Source organism: Barbus barbus (assembly GCF_936440315.1).
Source record: "Barbus barbus genome assembly, chromosome: 26".
Lineage (NCBI taxonomy): Eukaryota > Metazoa > Chordata > Actinopteri > Cypriniformes > Cyprinidae > Barbus > Barbus barbus.
The window spans coordinates 16,397,589-16,419,114 of record NC_136754.1 but is presented as its reverse complement, the minus strand read 5'-3'; the positions used below and the strand labels follow the sequence as shown (position 1 = coordinate 16,419,114).

Below are 21,526 nucleotides of genomic sequence, written 5' to 3'. Positions count from 1 at the left end.
CCAACTTTATACACAAATATACCGTTTATATAAATAAACTATAAACTGTATATTTTAATTTTGAACTCAATTCTAGATGCCCTGTCTCTTTATGCTCTCCTCCTGTTTGCTTTGGTGTTGCTGGTTAAGTGAATGACGCAGTGCGTTACGGACAGATTGTTAACGGCTGGTCTATGTGGTAATATCCAAATGCTCACCTATCATTCATCGACCTCAAACATGGCTTTTCATCTGAAAGATGTATTAGCAACTTTACATGGCCGCTCAATATGATGTTAACCTAGAGAAATGTGCACTATTGAAGTGTTTGTGTGGAGAGTGGAAGCTGAATAGTGCACTCGCTGAAGGACAGGCGCCGTATTAAAATCTTAAAATCTCTGTATAATTTTTGATCATACAGATGTAAAAGTAGCCTAATACAGCTTTCGAATCTCTAAAGGCGGACCTGACTTACATTTCACTGCTGGTTATACTCTGTATAATTGTGTATGTGACGAATAAAAATCTTGAATCTTGAATCTTGAAGGCTCTACGTTTATTTGTGTGCACTTAGAATAACAACGAAACGTTGTGCTTTAAAGTAAACAGAATGCGCTTTAGGTCTCTGTGAACTTGAGCAAGAAACTTCGAAACCCTGTCTTTGAAAAATATATCTATAGAGAGTGAAATGTTTCACTACTTTAAAAAGAAATTCCAAATAGAAAACGTGTGTTAGCATGGATGATTTACATGTAATGTGTGCAACACTGTGCATGAGCTGGCTTTCATTCAATATAATAACAAAAAACTACATTTTAGGTTTTTATTCAACTAAGGTGGGCACGCTGTGATCTGTACTATATTTTTACTGTAACTGACAGATTTTGAAAAAAAAAAAAAAAACGAGAGTGGGAGGGAATGGGAGTCATTCTTCCGTGAGTGGAATGGGACGGGATTTTCCCCCAGTTTTTTCGTGGGATTGGGACGGGATGAGATTTTTTTTTGTGGGAGTGGGATGGGAGAGGTTTGAAAATCCACTCCCGTGTCACCCTCTAGGGCAGACAAGATACTAAGCACTACATTGCTGGTCCGAGTCAGCATTACATTGGTCCAGATGATCTAGAAGAGATGATGGCTTTTGAACTGAAGGCTGATAACATGCTGGAAAGTCTCCCTCCTCTTTAGCCCGGAGGACAGGGCATCCGTGATTTCCAACAAGAATGTCAAATTTGGACTCACTTTAGAACACCTTTCCACTTTGAAACAGTCCATTTTAAATGAGCCTTGGCCCACAGGACACTTCTGGACCATGTTCACATATGGCTTCCTTTTTGCATGATAGAGCTTTAGTTGGCATCTGCAGATGGCACGGCAGATTGTGTTTACCGACAGTGGTTTCTGGAAGTATTCCTGGGCCCATTTAGTAATGTCAATGACAGAATCATGCCGATGAGCGATGCAGTGTCATCTGAGGGCCTGAAGACCACGGGCATCCAACAAAGGTCTTCAGCCTTCAGCCTCTCTGAATCTTTTGATGATGTTATGCACTGTAGATGATGAGATTTGCCAAGCCTTTGCAATTTAACGTTGAGGAACGTTGTTTTTAAAGTATTCCACAATCTTTTTATGCACTCTTTCACAGATTGGAGAGCCTCTGCAATTATGTTATTTAGTTGCTAGATGTTCTCCCAGCTGAATCTTTTCAAAAAATTTTTAAAAAACTTTTTCAGCCCCTTGTGCCCCCGTGGCAACTTTTTCGAGACCTGTAGCAGGCATCAAATTTGAAATGAGCTCATTTAGTGTCTACTCACACTAGGCGTTTTGAATTGTGCCCGAGCTTGTTCGACTCCCAAAGCCCGGTTCATTTGACTAGTGTGAGCGTTCCATGCCACGCTCTGGCATGGTTCACTTAGCCGGCCCTGGCCCCGTTGGAAGAGGTGGGCTAAATGAGAAACGAATGTTTAAAAAAAAAAAAAAAAAAAAAAAAAATAGATTTTCCAATATCACCTTAGATAAATGGCAGGTCAACAGGCTTTTCAAAATCCAAAAATATTTTTAAAACAGGCTTTTACATTTAGTTTTGAAACCCTTCTGCCATCGTCTTGTCTTTTTCACCTCACTCTTGTCAGTCAGCTCGACTCACTCTCCTCAGGTGATAAATGAAATCTGATCTGTGATGCGCAACTGTCGTTCGTTCACAAAAATGAACCGAAATACATGCCTCACAGACATGATAAATATATCTAAAGAAAGCTTTAAATTGCTACTTAACAAAATAAATAAAAACAAAAACTATTTAATACAATCGTTATCCGTGCCGATTCACTTCTCTCTAAAGGCACGTCTAACGAGGAGATGACGAATCCTTACTATTTCCCCCTGGACACATTCATGGTAATTACTTTTGCTGGGGCTTTTGCTTTATTGTGTGTATTTGAATGCAGAACTCTTCAGCTGTGCTGACGTCTCGCTGCTGCTGCGGGACACTAAACACCATCGAGCCGCTCTTGACAGTCGCGGCAGCACAGACTCATGTTGTTTCCAGCAGCGCGGCAATTTTTTTTTCATCAATAATTGATGGATGTCTAAAATATAAAGATAAGGAGAAGCCTAAAACAGGCCCGAGGCCCGGCCCGCGTCTGAACTATGACGTGAATATTGGCCCGAAGCCCGGCGCTAGGGACATAAAAAAGTAGGAGCCCGACTTTAAATTAAATTTAAAATAATAATAATAATAATTGGGGGCTAAAAGTGTGTTGTAATGCAAGCGTTACTGAACATGTACCGAGTAAAATATTACTGAAAATTGATTAGTAATGCCTTACACTACTGCATTACAGCAAAAAGTAATACGTTACAGTAATGCATTACTTTTGTAACGCCTTACTCCCAACACTGCTTAAAGACTATATAACTTTCTCATCCTCGTGCACTAAAAACGTTGAATAGATGCATTTCTTTATGCATGAAATATTTGAATATAAATTTGTTGTTAATGAGTTGTTAATTGCAGATAAACCATAGTTCTGTCATAATTCTGTTAAACCATTTCTGTTACAAAGTATTGTGGTGCCTTACACAAAAAATAAAAAACATTTGAAGAGTCAGGACTGATGTTTGCTATAGTTAGGCCAGAGCTACTAAAATATCAGTTTAATCAGTGAATCTTAGATTTTGTATTCTCCTGGGTGCACAAACTGCAGATTATATGAAAATTATAATATAAAAATATGAATTTATCGGCATCGGCCATGAGAAGGACTTAATTATCGGTTATCGTATTGGTTAAAATTTTTCATATCATGCATCCCTAATTTATTTTATTCAATCAAGCAAGCATATTTAGGTTTATAATGGGCCTGGTTCTCACCTTATTGATGAACATGAATTGTAGTTTGCGAGTAAAGCTGCAAATTCTTTCATTAACGTCAGCTGCCCCCGTAATAATCCTCTGGTCTGATACATAAAAGTGAAAATCGCTGCATGCAGTGCACGCCATAAATTATAAATGAATTATTTTTATTTATTATTTATTAATTACTATTATTTATTAGGCGGAATATTAGCAGAAGTGGTTTTCTCCATTATCTCGTACATGACGTAAGCGTGCTCTGGCCCGGAAAGTTTAGTGCAAGTGTGAGTGCAGGCCAGCGGGGGAGTGCGGAGGGGGGATAATCGCGCTCGGGTCAAGGCAACCATGCCTAGTGGGAGTACACCCTTAGTGGATAAAAGTGTAAAATTTCTCAATTTAAATATTTATGTTCTCTGTTATATTATGAATAAAATATTGGCTCATGTGATTTGAAAGTCTTTTAATTTTAATTTTATTCAAATTTAAAAAACGTCCCAACATTTCCGGAATTTGGGTTGTATTTTAAATGGTATTAATATTTCACAGTATTACAATTTTTACTGTATATTTGATCCAATTAATGAACTTTGGTGAGAATAAGAGACCCAAATTTTAAATGATTATGTGTGTATGCACACACACACAAACACTGTATATAGTTACATATAGGCCCTTATAGTTCTAGAATGTCATGGTGTGTACAGAAGTCAGGCAGAGCTCTTCACTTTAATATGCTGTCTGGAAGTCATCCAAGAGATTATTCATTTATCCCATGAACTGTGTAAAACACAAAAATCACATTTATAATGGAGTTACGAAATCTTTTAGACGTACCATGTATCCTGCATTCGAGTAATCGGAGCAATGTCACTTTTAATGCCTGAAGCTCAGCACAAGTGCTTATTAAGAGACAATGAATACAGGCCAGCTGAATTCAGAAACTGCAGATGTCGTTGAACAGTGTTAATGGCTGATTTTATCAGCTCACTGAGGCAGCAGTGTTTTAATGTACTCTCATCTCATCATAATGAACCTTGTCATAGTCACGGTCACTTTTTGTCCCAGTACATAAAATCAGTAGTGAATGACTGAAATTTGCTTTCGTATAGTACAGACCCTCACCCTACTACTACATAGATCTCCAAATCATGGCACCAGTCGGCTATCCAAAATGGGAATAAGTTTGTGTTGGAGGAAAGCCTTCGATTTTGTCAGCGGTTTGTCTTTGTGATTAGTGTTTTGTCACAATGTTTTAGGGAGATCCATGTCGCTGAGTTCTGACTTTGGTGGGTGTTTTTACAGCTGGTGCTGTGGAGTGAGTAGAGGGGAAGAAAAGAGCACAAGACAAAAGGTGAATGGAAAGTAATCTCACTGAGCACAAAACTAGATAATCTGATCCAAGAGTGTTTGCAGTGTGATGGCCACTACTGACATGAGGAATCATATGTTCCCATGCTTTTAATCCTCAGATAATGACTAGCCAGACCTGAAGAGAGTGAGTGAAATATTCATTCAAGCATGGATAATTTACTCTGACTCAACTTTGGAAGCACTGAGAGCTGATTGCCTCCATTAACCACATTATTTTACTGTAAATCTGACTCGTTGACTGTATGGATTACTGGCATTAAGACCACTTCAAAAAGTCCAAAAGCATATGGATTCTTTGTCTTTGAGTCTTCTTCCATTCTAGTGTTTCATTCAAGAATCATAGTCTGCCATCTAGTGTTTAAGAGAGACCTCACAACATAAACATAGCATGTACACAGCATGTTATGTATGGAAAAAGACAAATGTTTGCCTGGCATCACAAGGTCTTTTTCCAATAAGCCACATTTGTTGCTGTTAGTCACTCCTGACCGTATTTTCTGCCTGTGATCCAGAGTGGTCAAGGGCAATTGGGAGGTGTGGGCCAATGAAAGCTTCATCGTCATCACAGATTCCATCTCCCCAGAAGCCTCAGTCTTTAAAGGCCGTATTACCCTAACTAGACCGTATATATCCGCTGTCTAGAGCTCACAGGGACAGGAAATGAGAGATGACACACTGCATTTTATGTTACAACTCTCTGATCCTTTGTCCACGTAAAATGAAATGCATAAAGTTCCTGAACTATTTTATATGAGTTGACAAACAGTGAAATGATTAATGGACAAGAGTGTGCGAGCCGATGAGACCTTTTGGAATGCCCGGGATCGTGACCTTGTGTCTCCTGGGTGGTAAACGGCATAGCTTAAAAGGGTTTTAACAAGTCTGACAACTGTTTCAAATGTGACACTGACTACGACTGTATGAGGTGAGAGAGAAGCATCATATTTCAAAGCCTCCGTGTTCAATCCGGGTAATATTCACGTGGTTTGATTGATAGTTGGAATATTTTGGTTGAACTGTTGTCACATTGTTTGTTTTTGAAATTCTTTGACCTGTATGAATGCGCGTGTGAAACTATCAAATGCTGTTTTGTATCAGGAAAGAAACAATTAAGTTCAAATGATTAAATTTCAAAAATATGAATCCATTAGTGGCCCAAAAATGTTGTTCCAAACCTGTATGACTTTATTTTTTCTCTGTGGAACATAAATAAATAAATATTTCCAACATTCTTCAAAATATGTTTAGAAGAAGATAATCATAGGAATTTTTTGGATAACTTTAGCACCTATTATGATCTCATACCACCATCTGCTGGCGAGGACAGTTAGTGCAGCAGGACTCTGCTCATGGCTTAAAGTTATTATATGCAAGTTTTTTATTTTATTTTATCTTTCCTGTTTATTGTCATAAACCTACAGGTCAAAGGACAGTGCTAACATGGTAGATTTAATATGTCAGAGAAATGTATTTATACTAGACAACTGCATAGCTGTGCAGAATATAATACTAAAATGGTCAAGAAGTTTGTTCTTCAGCACATGGTAGGAAACTACAGGAACTCTGAAAGTATATATATGTATATAATAATTGACAAATGTCAAATTGATGGTGTCTCGTTCTGTATTTCATCTATACAGAAGCAAAGCTGCATCAGTAGAGACAGAATCTTTTAGTATGGCTTTATTTGCATCGTTGCAAAAAGTTTTTTGAGAAAAAACTTACTTAAAGGGAAAATTCACCCAAAAATGAAAATTCTGTCATTAATTACTCACCCTCATGTCGTTCCAAACCCGTAAGACCTTCGTTCATCTTCAGAACACAAATGAAGATATTTTCGATTAAATCTGAGAGCTTTCTGACTCCCCGTAGACAGCAATGCAAATACCACGTTCAAGGCCCAGAAAGGTAGTAAGGACATCGTTAATAGTCCATATGACATCAGTGGTTCCACCTTAATGTTATAAAACTATGAGAATACTTTTTGTGTGGAATTTAATCAAAAATATCTTGAATAAATAACAAAGGTCTTACGGATTTGGAACAACATGATGGTGAGTAATTAATGACAGGATTTTAGTTTTTGAGTGAACTATCCCTTTACCTCAGGAATGTAAAAACCCTTACTGTTTCACTGCTTGTCTGCGTTTAGTTTTCAGGCCTTAGCTTATTTGGTTGTAAAAACGTGAGCAGAGCCTTTGGCCAGCACCTCCAGGCTGCTCTGAACTGCCCTGAAATAGATGGCAGCCAAGTGGTAAACAACAGCATGTGGAGACTGCATTGAGCAAGAGCCACAAACACAAGGCTACCACAAATCATTTGCAGCAATACTGCATGTTCAAGTGACCTCACACAATTACCAAGTGTTCAGCTAATCTTGGAGCTTCCAAGTCACGCAGTAATGTACCAGTGTATTGTACTGCCAGATTATTCACATTGCTAATAACATCTGCAATGTTTCACTACTTTCCAACCAGCAGTCTTTAAGTGAAGTATCCAAATATTCTTTATTTAAGTCAAATTCTGGACTTTTATTATGATTAATAATTGATATAATACTTTAATTAGTAGAAAGGTCTGACAGTAAGACCAGTACTGCAAATCCTTGTTTTTGTTTTTTTATATTTAATACATATAATTTAATATTTTTTCATTGCAAACTAAAAGTTGACACATCACAAATTTACTTTTTAACGTGTGACCTAGACATTGTGCAAAATATTTAATTTGTTATATATCAAATGCATTTATTTTACTTAAATATTCATTGATGTATAAAATAAATAATAGCCTAATAATAACAATTGTTCTTAATAATAGTAATAATTATTTGTATTCATACAACAAAAACAAGACCAATATAATAATAATAATAATCAATTAATTGGTATTATGAATTTATTTATCGAGGATTTTTTATTTCTAAAATTTAAATTTTCTATGTTTAATTGAACAAAACAGTTTATATTTATGTATATAAATGTACTGATTAGTTGCTGTACATGTATTTACATTTACATTTATTCATTTAGCTGACGCTTTTATCCAAAGCGACTTACAATTGCTATATATGTCAGAGGTCTCACGCCTCTGGAGCAACTAGGGGTTAAGTGTCTTGCTCAGGGACACATTGGTGTCTCACAGTGGATTCGAACCCGGGTCTCTCACACCAAAGGCATGTGTCTTATCCACTGCGCCATCACCACGCCGTGTATAATGCTATGCCACGCCGTGCTATGTATAATATTTAACACATTAAAATATTATATATACAAAATGATTCTGATTCTGAGAGTAAATACCCAAAGTCATGGGTCTTTAACAGAAAATCATTTTGAATATTCTTTCTTTTAAAAATCCGTACCATCCTCCATGGGCCCAGCCTTTGTGAGCTCTAATTTTAATGGCACTTCTTTCACTTCTTTTTATAGAGGAAATCCAGCTCGGAATAGAATATAGGCCCTCATAAAGTTCACTTCCTCAATTCAGCTCTTTGCTGAGTGTGTGTGAGGAATAACGCCCCTTTCATGCCCCCACATTCCTCAGAGGCTCTCAGAAGTCCAGGTAAAGGGTTATCGCTATGGTGATGGCATTTGGCACTTCTATTTTCAAGTGCTCAGATTCAAACAGTGGTGTGTGTGTGTATGTTTTGGAGTGTTTGTGGTGGGGGTAGGGTATTTGTATGTGTTTCCAAAGTCTGCCCAGTGCCTGCTGCAGAAATAAACTGCAAATTAGAAGCTTTATCTTTGGGGATCATTTTACACACATGGCAGTCGCTCCTGCGTCAAAGCGAGCGAGGGGAGGTGGGGGTGAGGACGAGATGGGCCATCCAGTCCTGGTGCTCTCTTTCTGCACTGCATTGAAGTGAGATAGACGGCCTCTGCCATCTGCCATCTGCCCCCAGTCACTCCAACTGTTTGGGTTCAACATGATATAACAGAGTTATATGTGTAGAGACTGGATTATGTGCTATGAACACTAGTTTGCTTTAATACTGTGTTAAAGGCTAAAATAATAGTGTTGATATTAATAGGATGGTTGTGTTATATAACTCAGAATAGACCAGTATACTTTAGTACATTACTTTTAAGAAATCTGATTAAAGAATTTTCAAATTGCTTTATATAATAATACCTAAAGTACATGAATGATGATATAATGTAATGCCTGTGTTGGTTACATTACAGGCAGCTCAGGCACTGACTCTCTAAAATCTCTCTGAACGGCCATTACCTGAAGGATTCAACAGTATATGGTGCCGTGACCCTAACATTAGCTAGACACTTTTTGTGTCTTCATAACATCCTGTGTTTAAAGATAATGTGCAGGTATTTTTAGTGAATTAAAGACATGAACACTCTCTCTATATGTCCATCTGTCGCGGACTCTCTTTGTCTGTCTCGCTCTCTGTCTGTTTATATCTGTCTCTTTATCTTGCTCTTGCTCGCCGTCTTGCTATTTTCTTTATCTCTCACTTTCTATCTGTCGCGCTTTGATTATCTGTTGCTTTCTCTGTCCATCTGTCACTTTTTATGTCTGTTGTTCTCTATCCGTCACTATCTCTCTTTCTGTCTCTCGCTCTTTCTGTCATTCTAACTTTTTCCATGTACCTGTCACTGGCTCTTTCTCTCTGTCTGTCCATTTGTCACTCTCTCTTTCCATCTCTGTTGCTCTCTCCCAAATTCAAAATTCAAATTGCTTTATTAGCATGATATTTTGTACATATTGCCAAAGCATTATAGGACAAAAAGAGGAACAGATTAATAAACAAATAATCAAAATGCAAAAAAATTATAATTTTGTTCTCTATATGCATAAGAAATAATATCTAGCAATTGTTCAGGAGGTATATATGCTGGATTACTTCACTCAGTCGCCCCTTTCACACAGTAATACCAATAAATTGCCAAAAACAATTATTGGAATGACACACAGGCAATGATGTTCTGTCATTTTACCGCTAAAGCACCATTCACTCAAATTACTGGTAAATTCTGTGACATCATTAACCAGAAATAACCTCTAAATGGCTGCGCCTCTCGATGTTGTGTTTATAAACATGGAGGGGTATACGTGGTCAGTGTTTTTGTTGATGTTTTCATTTTTGTGTCAAATGTTCACATTCATGCAGCTGCTTTTGGCCCAGAGACATTGTACGATGGCTTCAAAATGAACTACACAGGGAGTAAATTCCTGGAGTAAATTCCTCATCTACGTCAGAATGTTATGATTGACCCAGAGCAGATGAATTTTGAATTTCAATGGCTCTGGATTGAATCAGAGTACATGTCTTACGTCAGCGCCCTCTGAAGTTGTATATGCTCAAACCAGTAATGCCATTGACACAGAGTCTGAAAAAAAACAAAAAAAACGGATACAAAAAATTCAGATTCGATCAAAATGCTTGCTACGGATGTGAAAAGGCAGAAAATCGAACATGATCTGTTTTTTGTTGTTTTATGATGGATGAAAGTTTCGGAGGCAGTGTGTAAACGTGATTGTCACAATATGAGGATGTATTTATTTTTTAACATGAGAAAATTTAGGACGAGAATTTCGGACTTGTGCAAAGACCTGTTCACACACAGCATCATTCTGGCAATTTACTGGTAATGTTACAACTTCTCATACTGGTAAATTGCCGGAATGGATTTAGTGGAAATTTACCGGTAATTTTAATTTACCAGTATATACAAGTCTGTATGTGTGAAAGGGGCTAGTATCTCTTAGATTGGCAGTTGTTGTTTTTTTTTTGTGTGTTTTTTTTACATTTTCAATTTCTTTCTCTTTGTAAATTAATGAACAGAACTCAGAGATTGGTTGTTTTTTTCCCTCCTGTGTCTCTCTCTTCCTCTGTCTGTCTATCTGTCACTCTGTATCTCTGTCTGTCTGTTGCTCAATCTGTCGCTCTCTGTATTTATCTCTGTCTTTGACTCTCTCTGTCTCTCTGCCTGTTGCTTTGTCTATCTGTCGCTTTTTGTCAGTTATGGCTCTCATTATTCTTTAATATTTCTTAAAATGTCACTCTGTCTGTCTATTGCTTTCTTTTTCCCTTAATCGCTCTGTCTGTCTGTCTCTGAAATGCAGGCACAGTCATCCTCCTCTACTTGTCTCTCATCTCCTCACTTTCAGTAAGGATCTAATATAACTGTGCACCTTCTCTGTGCCCCATCCTCCTCCAGTCTCAGAGGCATGTGCTGCACTTGCTATGCCATAAATCAAAACACTAAGCATAGCTTTGAAAGCTGAAATTAAACTCAGAATAACTGCTTTCAGGCAGCTATGCACTTTTTCTTAGTATTAGGAGCGAAGAGAACCCTCTGATTGCTCCGAAGTACTCCGTACCGTCCCATCGCTGGTGCCAATCGCACATGTTGATGGTATAACGTAAGCAGGGGAAAGGGGTGTTCCCGGCTTCAGCTGGCGATGGCATCCCAACACTGTGCAACTGAGACCTGCTGAAAATTGATGGAATGAAAACATTATTATTCCCACAAATGCAACAAATTTAGCCAGATTCTCAGATTATTGGACTATTTGGATGTCAATAAGAGCAATACACCATGAGTATTTCCAAATCCTAGAAAGCCAGTGCTCTTGTAGTGGAAAACTATCTTCTAAAGGTTAAAGAGATAATTTTGATAGGTCATGGCAGTGGACGGATGACACCCGTACAGCGCTCTGATAGCTCTGGAATCCCACAGAGCGGAATCGCTGTTAATTGAAGACTCAGCGTGGTGCTGGAGTGTCCGGGATGATGGGAAGGAGACAGGTGTGATGAGCCTGGCTCCTGTCAGTGCAAGAACATACTCAGCACCTGCAGAGCCATCGAGAGGCCTGGGCACTGTTACAGCACGTCCTAGAACAAGCTGGCATAAGCAGGCAGACAGGTGTGATTCTGGAGCTGTGTATGAACTCTTCTTGCTCATAGGATTTCCCAGCATTGCACAGCTCTGCTGGTTTTAGCGAATCCACTCATATGCTAGCATTGACAAGCTCATCTCTCCTTTAGCACCCAGAAACTGTTTCATAATGCAGTCCCACTAAATGCCTCCAAAGATAGGCCATGACTGTTAACCTATGGTAAATATTTACCTGTTATATGTCATCATTTATTTATATTTTTATATTATAATTTGCATATATTGGTTACATTTTAAGTAAATATATTTTTAAAGATAAATGTTTATAAATTAAAAATTATATTTGTATACAAAACATTTTAAAAGTTTGAGGTCAATAGTGTATATATATATATATATATATATATATATATATATATATATATATATATATATATATATATATATATATATATATATATTATTTTACCTTTTTAATTTACATTTATTCAGCATGGACGCATTAAATATTTCAAAAGTAACAGACTTGTATTGTTAAGATACTTCATGATACTTCAAATAAAAGCTGTTCTTTTGAACTTTCTAAGAATTCTGAAAAAAAAGTATCACAGTTTCGTAAACATATTAAGCAGCACAACAGTTTTCAACATTAATATTGATAAGAAATGTTTCTTCAGCACCAAATCAGCATATTAGAATGATCTCTGAAGTAGGGCCGATGGCTGCTAAAAACTTTATCATCACAGGAATGAATAGCATTTTAAAACATATTCAAATAGAAAACGGTTATTTTAAAATATAATAATATTTCACAATATTACAGTGATGAAGTAAATGGAGCCTTAGTGAGAATAACATTAAATATTTTACCAATCCCTAACGTTTGTATGGTAGTTAGGGATGCAAAGGGGTGAAAAATTTCTGGAAACTTTCCAAAAATTCCCAGAATTTCACAAAAAAAATCCTGGAAACATTCCAAAATGTTGATATTGTTCTTCAGCAGAGGACAGTAAAGTCCTGACCTGCCCAAGTGTTTCTTGGCATTCTGCCGTGATTTGTCAGGCATCATGTCTTCTCAAGAAATGTAATCAACTAAAAATACACAAGCCCTAGAATTCTTCATACTACTTCATACAGTGTATGCTTGATACTCTTGTAGAAGCTCACAGGATTAGTTTGGCCTGTTTAGTGGAACACAAGGCCCATCTGCTGGGAAACATCATGATCATTGCTGGCCATTCATGACCATTTTTATCTTTGTCTTACGCTACCACAAATATTTAATACAAAAACTGTATTACTCTAAGAATAAGTAGTGTATTATTACCTCTAAAGGTCAATGTGAAGCCCATTTTAGCCATAAAAATTAATTAATGAAAAGGTGCATCCGAAACCATACAAAACCAGCTTTGTGTGAAAAACAAAGAAAAAGAAAGAAGTTGACGAGGCATTTTAACAGAAAAGTAAACATGCATGCCAAGAAACTGCAAAAACTGCATGGTACAAGACCTGCTTATAAATGCCATCACTTAAAAACTAGCATTGTGCTTTGCCTGAAGAGAAGTTTTTTACAATACTCAGCAGCAAACTGAACATAAAACATTAGTGAACGTAAAAACATTAGATCACTAGAGTTTATGTAATTCAGCTAAAATAAATTTGATAAAATATATAAGAACAGATAAAAGAGAGTAATAAAACAGAAGCTAATCACAAGACAAAATTAAGAGATAATAAGGCTTTGATTCAGAGAATATTCAGTTTTGTAATAATGGTGAGATTTGAAAATGGCTTGAACGTGATCTAAAGTTGTGTTGTCTGCACAAAAGCATCTTCATGCAACGTGTTGGCACATGTGAACCTTCCACCAAGACTTGTCCCTGTCTGAACTTCACTTAAAAAAGATGGAGGACTAGAATTCCTAGCTACAGTCCTGGCCTTGGTGCAGCTGTAGCGTGCATGTGTGCATGAGCCATAATGGGAATACAGGGCTCGCAAAATCGCTAGCCCGACGTCCCGGGGCTATTGCGTTTTCCAGTCGGGCTACCAAAATGTACCAATGCCCTGCCCGACGGGCTACCTTAAAATACAGGGCTTCTGCAGGTCCTTAAAACTCTCAATTTAGTTGTATAAAATTTAAGGCCATAAAAAGGTTTAAATACGTTAAATGGTATAAGAAAAGTCTTAATTCCTATTTCAAGAGGTCTTACAGTTGGTGATGGAAAGACAAGAATCGTGATACAGCTGGATTAAACTTCAAAAGGCAATGATGCCATTGAATAAATATGAGCGCTGCACATTTCAAAATTTCATTTGCTCCTAAAGTGCCACCTCGTGGCAGAAAGTTATCTTATGTTCAGATCGATGCAAATATCGACCCGTGTTTTTATGCAGCAAACATAGTTGTAAATGTTGAAAGAAGTTAATGTGCCTTCTAAAAATCTAAACAATTAAGACAGTAATATTTATGTTTTAAATTAATATAATAATATGTTTGACTTGTCCCTTTTCATAAAAATGGTTTAAAAGCTGAAATGTCATTCTATAAGATTTTTTTGTGTGTGAAAACGTCATGCCAATTTATGGCTTAAAATGTTACCATAGACATTGTCCAACACCATTCATACAGTGTTCATTTTACTTGTGCAGCTCTCAAAAAGGTTCATAAATTGCCTTAAATTGATTTTTAAAAATTCAGCAGAGACCTTGTAAATAGTGAAATAAAATTCTTTCATTAGTATTTGTTGATATTTGTGCATTGAAAATGTTTTTGATTGACATTTAGACTTATCTGAAAAAAATTGTCTTTTTTTAATTTGGGCTAGTTAAATAAATTTTCGGGCTACCAAAATCTGAACAGTACCTGCCCGAAGGGGTACCATGGATTTTGAAATTTTGCAAACCCTGGGAGTAGTTCTCCCTTGGGGACACCGGTTCGAATTCGGCCGGTGTCATTTTCCATACTAGATCCCTAGTGTGCTAGAATACAGTATGAGTCAGAAGCATGCTAACTATAATCTGGTTCTGAGGTTACTTGTTTCATGGAAGATAAATTCATTAATGTTCTATTTACAGCAGGTTTGTTTTTCGGCCTAAGAATTGGCCTACACAAGAATAAGTATTTCATTACATGCACTTGGAACTGTGCGTGCATCACTTCTCCTCCTCCAAAGGCCTGCCTATGCACTAGATGAGGCTAATGGTGTTAGCAGCAGGCAGGCCTCTTTATGTCCTCTGCCCTGCCTACAGAGGAATCTTGATGCGTTTCATATTCTCCTAACAGCTGCCGGAGACAGAACAGGGAATGCTGGGATTGCTATGTACAGCTGAAATGTCAGGAGGCCTCCTGTACAGCGGGTGTTATTTATAAGGCTTAAAGGAAAGGGGAGAAGATCTGCTGGGCGTTAGAGCTTAGTTACGCAAAAAGATCAGCTCCATTACCACAGCTTTTTTTCTTCTTCTTGAAAAGTTCATTGGTTTATTTGTGCAGATAAAATGTAAACATGGCACTGATTAACGCAGCTGTCTGTCAATATAACCCACACACCACGATGTGTGAATTTCTGGAAAGATAGCCATTGGACAATTTATAATCACAGACACTAGGTGTCACTATACCTTTTTAGTTCTCTGTTTTGTAGTTCGCACAGGTGTAATGAGTGATAAAACAGCAGTTAAGAACTGTGTACACAAACATGGGGTTGATCCCAGAGAAGGGCAGTATGAGAAATGAGGAGTGTGAAGTTTTTTTCTCATGGTTTTTGTCCTTGAAACAGATGTACATTTATTTATTTATTGAAATATGAAATTATTTTTCTTGGATCAAAAGGATGCGCTCGTAACAAAGGTTCAACATCTAGGACGGACTTCCAGTATCACCTCTGCTTCTAAGCCATGATGTAGTCCTGTTTTTGTTAAATCTACTGCTGAACAGGACTGATCTTATAGACCTGTTGCTTTGTATATCAAGATTAAAAAAAAGATAAGATTAAAAAAAGTGAACAGTCCAGGATTAGGTCAAATGGTCAATTCTATATAATGTAGAAATCAATGTACAGTGGGGCAAATAAGTATTTGATACACTGCCGATTTTTCAAGTTTTCTCACTTACAAGTTTTCTCACTTACAGAGAATGGAGAGATCTGTAATTTTCATCGTAGGTACACCTCAACTGTGAAAGACAGAATATAATAATAAAAAAAAGAAAATCACATTGTATGATTTTTAAATAATTAACTTCCATTTTATTGCATGAAATAAGTATTTGATCACCTACCAACCAGCAAGAATTCTGGCTCTCACAGATGTGTTAGTTTGTCTTTATGAAGCCCTCCTATCCTCCACTCATTACCTGTATTAATTGCAACTCTTTGAACTTGTTACCGGTATAAAAGACACCTGTTCACACACTCAATCAATCAGACTCCAACCTCTCCACTATGGGCAAGACCAAAGAGCTGTCTAAGGACACTAGGGACAAAACTGTAGACCTGCACAAGGCTGGGATGGGCTACAGGACAATAGGCAAACAGCTTGGTGAGAAGGCAACAACCGTTGGCGCAATTATTAGAAAATGGAAGAAATTCAAGATGACTGTCAATCTCCCTCGGACTGGGGCTCCATGCAAGATCTCGCCTCATGGAGTATCAATGATCCTGAGAAACGTGAGGGATCAGCCTAGAACTACACGGGAGGTCCTGGTCAATGACCTGACGAGAGCTGGGACCACAGTCTCAACGGTTACCATTAGTAACACACTACACCGTCATGGATTAAAATCCTGCAGTGCGCGCAAGGTTCCCCTGCTCAAGCCAGCACATGTCCAGGCCCATCTGAATTTTGCCAAATACCATTTGGATGATCTAGAGGAGGCATGGGAGAAGGTCATGTGGTCAGATGAGACCAAAATAGAACTTTTTGGTATAAACTCCACTTGCCGTGTTTGGAGGAAGGAGGATGAGTACAATCCCAAGAACACCATCCCAACCGTGAAGCATGGGGGTGGAAACATCATGCTTTGGGGGTGCTTTTCTGCAAAGGGGACAGGACGACTGCACCGTATTGAGGGGAGGATGGATGGACGTTCTTCCCTCAGTAAGAGCATTGAAGATGGGTCGTGGCTGGCTCTTCCAGCATGACAATGATCCCAAACACACAGCCAGGGCAACTAAGGAGTGGCTCTGTAAGAAGTATTTCAAGGTTCTGGAGTGGCCTAGCCAGTCTCCAGACCTGAACCCAATAGAAAATCTATGCAGGGAGCTGAAACTCCGTGTTGCCCAGCGACAGCCCCAAAACCTGAAAGATCTGGAGGAGTGGGCCAAAATCCCTGCTGAAGTGTGCAAACCTGGTCAAGAACTACAGGAAACGTCTGACCTCTGTAATTGTAAACACAGGTTTCTGTACCAAATATTAAGTTCTATTTTTCTGTTGTATCAAATACTTATTTCATGCAATGAGATGGAAATTAATTATTCAAAAATCATACAATGTGATTTTCTGGATTTTTTTTAATATTCTGTCTTTCACAGTTGGGGTGTACCTAAAATGAAAATTACAGATCTCTCCATTCTTTGTAAGTGGGAAAACTTGAAAAATCGGCAGTGTATCAAATACTTATTTGCCCCACTGTATCTACGGCATTTTCTTTCAACAAGAGGGCCAGGGCCCACTAGAGGGCCTCAGCAAACTTCCAAGGGGGCCTAAAGTTGACTTTAAAGTAGGGATGCACCGAAATGAAAATTCTTGGCTGAAGCCGAAACCGAACAAAATGAAACACTGGGCCGAAGGCTGAATACACAGTTTTTCGTGTTTTTTCCCCCCCATATATTTTGGCAATTTTTTTCACAATTGCATAAATTAAATGGCTAAAATGTGATTTTACTGTTTTGTCTTGCTTATAAAAATTCAATTTCAAAATATTTAACACTGAACATGTTTTAACATTTTAGCAGACACTATACCAACAAAGCACAATTTAACTTAAAATTAATAAATTAGTAAAACAATATTTTTTGCCCATTTTTGAGACCCCTTTCTTGAATCAGGCATGCATTTTTACTGTACAAATAAATGCAGCCTTGATGAGCAGAAGAGACTTCTTTTAAAACATTAGAAAATATAAAAGATCCCAGTTTCAACACTGTGTGAATGTTATTAATCTATTAATAGAGATGTTGTGCATTAGAAAACATAACAGTCTGCAGTTTATTTAATAACCGTTTAAGGCCAATTTGCAGTTTCAATCATCATACGGTAACCAGCAATAACCACCCCTTCCTCTTCTCATGGAAGACATGCGATGCAGTACTAAACAGTCTCTTGCTGTCTGTGCTTGTAATGATTTTTGCATTTTTTTTGGACAGTTTTAAATGCTTCCACACTGCCGACATGTTTGCTGCATAATAAAGAGTGCGCACCTCTCACAATACGCTGGTTGCTATTTGATCGCGTCACGTCATTGTTTGGTACAATTTATTCGGTCTTTTCGCTTGGCAAAAAAAAACAACAACTAAAAATCAAGATATTCAATATTTTTATTCATTTCGAACTCAACAACTGTTTTTTGTTTTGTTTTGTTTTTTCAACAACCAGAGTTCCCACTGTCTTTTAAGGATATATGAGGTAGTCTGATTTTAAAAGTGTGATTTCTAGGTCTGAAAAGTCTAGTTGCAAATATCCAGTAAATCACGAACAACTGGAAAAATCACGGAGCCTCGAATATTGCTGTGAACAAATTGATAACTGATTTAGAGTAATTTTGTCAGTGTAGAGCAATATGCCATTTCTCTATTTATCTCTGATCAGTTTACTGAGGTCAGTAGATCAAGATGATCTAGTGTGCACTTTTACTTGTTGAGTTGTTGATGCAGTGACATGACTCATCAGGGCTATTATTCTTGTAGTAGAGCACCAGTCGGGCATCGCCTGACTCGAGTATGAAGTTCATTTGTCGGTTAGTTGTAAACTTTCTAGAGCAGAGAGGAAGCTCTGTGCACTCCAGACATTAATGTTGTTATGCTGTGGGTGCAGTGCCCTGGAACATTTCTGACTCGTCCTATTACTCCACTCCCCAAGTGCACCCCATGAACCCTCGGGAGCCAAATATTGCAGGGGCGTGGCCCTCTAAGCTATCTTCCGTCTCTCTCTGCCGCCTTCTGCACGTAAACAAAGTCTTGATCGAGCAATTTGCACTTAATCTGTGCACTGGCTAGTGCACTGGCTAACTTTAGCCTTTCTGTTTGGGGATGGGAGGGGGCTTCCATTCCCATAATACAACTTGCTCACCCATACAGACATTTGACACAGCTGATCCCCCTCCCCTCCGTATTGGTGTGTTCAGCCCCCTGCTCATCAGGACAGGACGGGCACAGAGAGAGAGAGGGGACTGGACTGGGAGGCAGACCCCAGAGTGGCTCATGTTTCGCAGGGCTGGGAACCCGTTGGCTATGGACTTGAGTTGAGATTGTGTTTTGTAATTTCGAAAAGCAATCAGGAGGCTGGCGGCCTGGCCTCTTTGGTACAATGCTCCTGGATTCCAGCCGTCACAATAGCAGGCACGATTCTAGGAGTTGCTCTGTTCACCAAGACACATCCACCTTGCATCCCTGAACAAAGCCTGGAGTTGAGAATTTGAAGTGAGCAGACCACTGGGAGAAAGCGTGTACGAGGGACAGTGGCCAGAACGGAGTTGTCTGCGAGGCTCTTAAACGGAAGCTGATCCTCCTTGAAGGGAAGTCCCTTAGGACGTACTGTAGGAATAGCTTGTCCATTTTCTTGTTTAAGGGGCTTTTTCTCAGTTCTTACTTTTTGAATCCTTTGACATTGCCAATATGATGATCAAGGAGGCCTCGTTAAGGGAGGATCCCGACTTGCGGGGCGAACTGGCCTTCTTGGCCCGAGGCTGTGACTTTGTTCTTCCATCACGGTTCAAGAAAAGGCTCAAGTCTTTCCAGCAAGCCCAGGTCAGTAGCCAACCTCTGTAGTTCAGCAAAGAATGCCGTGTCTAACTCTCACATGCCAGACAAGACAAACTATTCACAGGCAGATACCAACGTGTTTATTAATAGTACAGTGGAAGGGGGTGAGGCAGGGCAGGAATACAGTGTCCAAGTGTTGCGTACAGGAGCTTCGAAGAGGGGGGAGGAAGTGGACGGGACGGGCTTGAGCCGCAGCTGCTCTCTTCAAAACGTCCATGCAAGCCTGCCCCGCTTGCAGTGGAGTTCTCCAAAATTCAGTCTCACTTCAACAACTCTCTTCCTGCTTGATTGACAATAAGACTGTGCTGTTCAGAAATAAGCTGCCTTAGGTGTGCACTGTCACTCTAGGGTTTTGCCCAGAGACCAGAATAAGAACAGTATGTTAAGACTATGAATAGAATGTGTTAGACATTTCCACAGCTTGTTAATAGAAGTTTAACCTTGGTGCTGCAAGGTCCCGTCTGAAAAGAATGAAGTAAATGGCCATCAGCTGTCAGTGTCGGGCCTGTGAATTAGATTGTAAATGTCCCAATCATTTATCCAGTCCACAAAGAGCTGAGCACAAATCATTCCACTTCACCATTAGATCATCGAGAAATAAATGTAGGTGGAAACAAATCCCCTGAAATGAAGTATTTGGCTTGTTTTGGTGAGGGCAGTGAGGTTGGATGGAAAATATCTGTCTTATTTTTGTTGAGGAGTTCTTGTCATCACATCGGCAGGAAAGTTGGTGAGGCCGGCTATGGTTTTACTGATAATCCGCCTCACTTCATCACTGTGAATATGTTATCAGAATGAAAGCCAGCGTCCTCGCACAGCGAGTACCAGGAGAAAATTTCACACAAAGTTCTCCAAAAGATAGCTAAAGATTAAGCAGCCATCTTTATCAGTCTCAGGTCCGGCAGGGATTGTAGGTGGGGGGAGTGAATAACCAACACTCTCTCCACCCTCAATACCACGACTCAGGTGAGATCCTTGAGCAAGGCACCGAACCCCCAACTGCTACCCGGGCGCCACAGCATTGGCTGCCCACTGCTCTGGGTGTATGTTCACTACTGTGTGTGTGCACTTGGATGCAGAGCACAAATTCCGAGTATGGGTCACCATACTTGGCCACACACCACTTCCCTTTCCCTTTCCTTTCCTTTAGCGTCATGGAAATCTTTAAAGATAAATTTACTTTCATTTGATACTGCATATTGCTACATATGCTTCAAATAATCTGAAGACCTTGGAGATGACGCTTAAGTAAACACTTATGAGATGATGTGCACTAAATATATAAAAAAAATATGTGCTGCTTTGTTATTTTCTCAATATTCTCAATATTGGTTGAAGTCATTCCTGAAATTTTCTTACTGGTTCTTACTTCTACATCTTGTCATGTAAATAGGAACAACTTAAAATGCTAGGATGTGGTTAGCTTGGTTTGCATGATAAGAACACGTCATGTGACATCTGGGTGGTCATTCATCATTTGTACGTACATCTCTTTTATCACCATTTCTTGTATGCAATGTTTGCTTCAAGCACATCTTCAGCTAACTTTGATGTTAGCTTGTCTTTTGAGATCTGTTTCAGAATGTCACTCATATCAGCTGAGGACAATCAATATACAGCTTGGCCTATAAAGTTGTCAAACCCATAGAGGTCCTTTCCCTAATTGTGTCTTTCTATGTCTCAATAGATCCAGCCTGAGAAGAAACCTGGAACACCTCCTCCAGCTCTAGCACCTGCACCCCCCTCGCCAACCCCACGGCCGCCCAGCCCTCCGCCAGCCAAAGTAGTGGCCACTCCCCCACCCTCCTCCATAAACATTCCACGCTTCTACTTCCCCAAAGGCCTTCCAAACTGTGCAGCCAACTATGACGAGGCCATTGCCAAAATCGAGGCGGCCTTCACAGAGTTTGAGGAGGAGAAAGCTGACATTTATGAAATGGGGAAGATAGCAAAGGTGCATATGAACTTGTTTTTCTTGAAATGAG

At 38.9% G+C, this 21,526-nt stretch overlaps 1 protein-coding gene across 2 annotated transcripts in view; it reads left to right on the top strand.

Annotated features, from left to right (window-relative positions):
- LOC306846699 (serine/threonine-protein phosphatase 2A regulatory subunit B'' subunit alpha-like) overlaps positions 1–21,526 on the top strand; it is a 41,931-nt gene that overhangs the window by 13,450 nt on the left and 6,955 nt on the right. Inside the window, exons 1-2 of one of the 2 annotated variants that reach the window (XM_079380266.1) lie at positions 18,932–19,526; positions 21,229–21,495. In XM_079380266.1, coding sequence (XP_079236392.1) covers positions 19,395–19,526; positions 21,229–21,495 — 399 coding nt within the window. In that variant the 5' untranslated portion in view covers positions 18,932–19,394. Of the gene's footprint in view, positions 1–18,931; positions 19,527–21,228; positions 21,496–21,526 lie in introns of those variants that run through there. The other variant, XM_079380265.1, reaches the window with a different exon arrangement.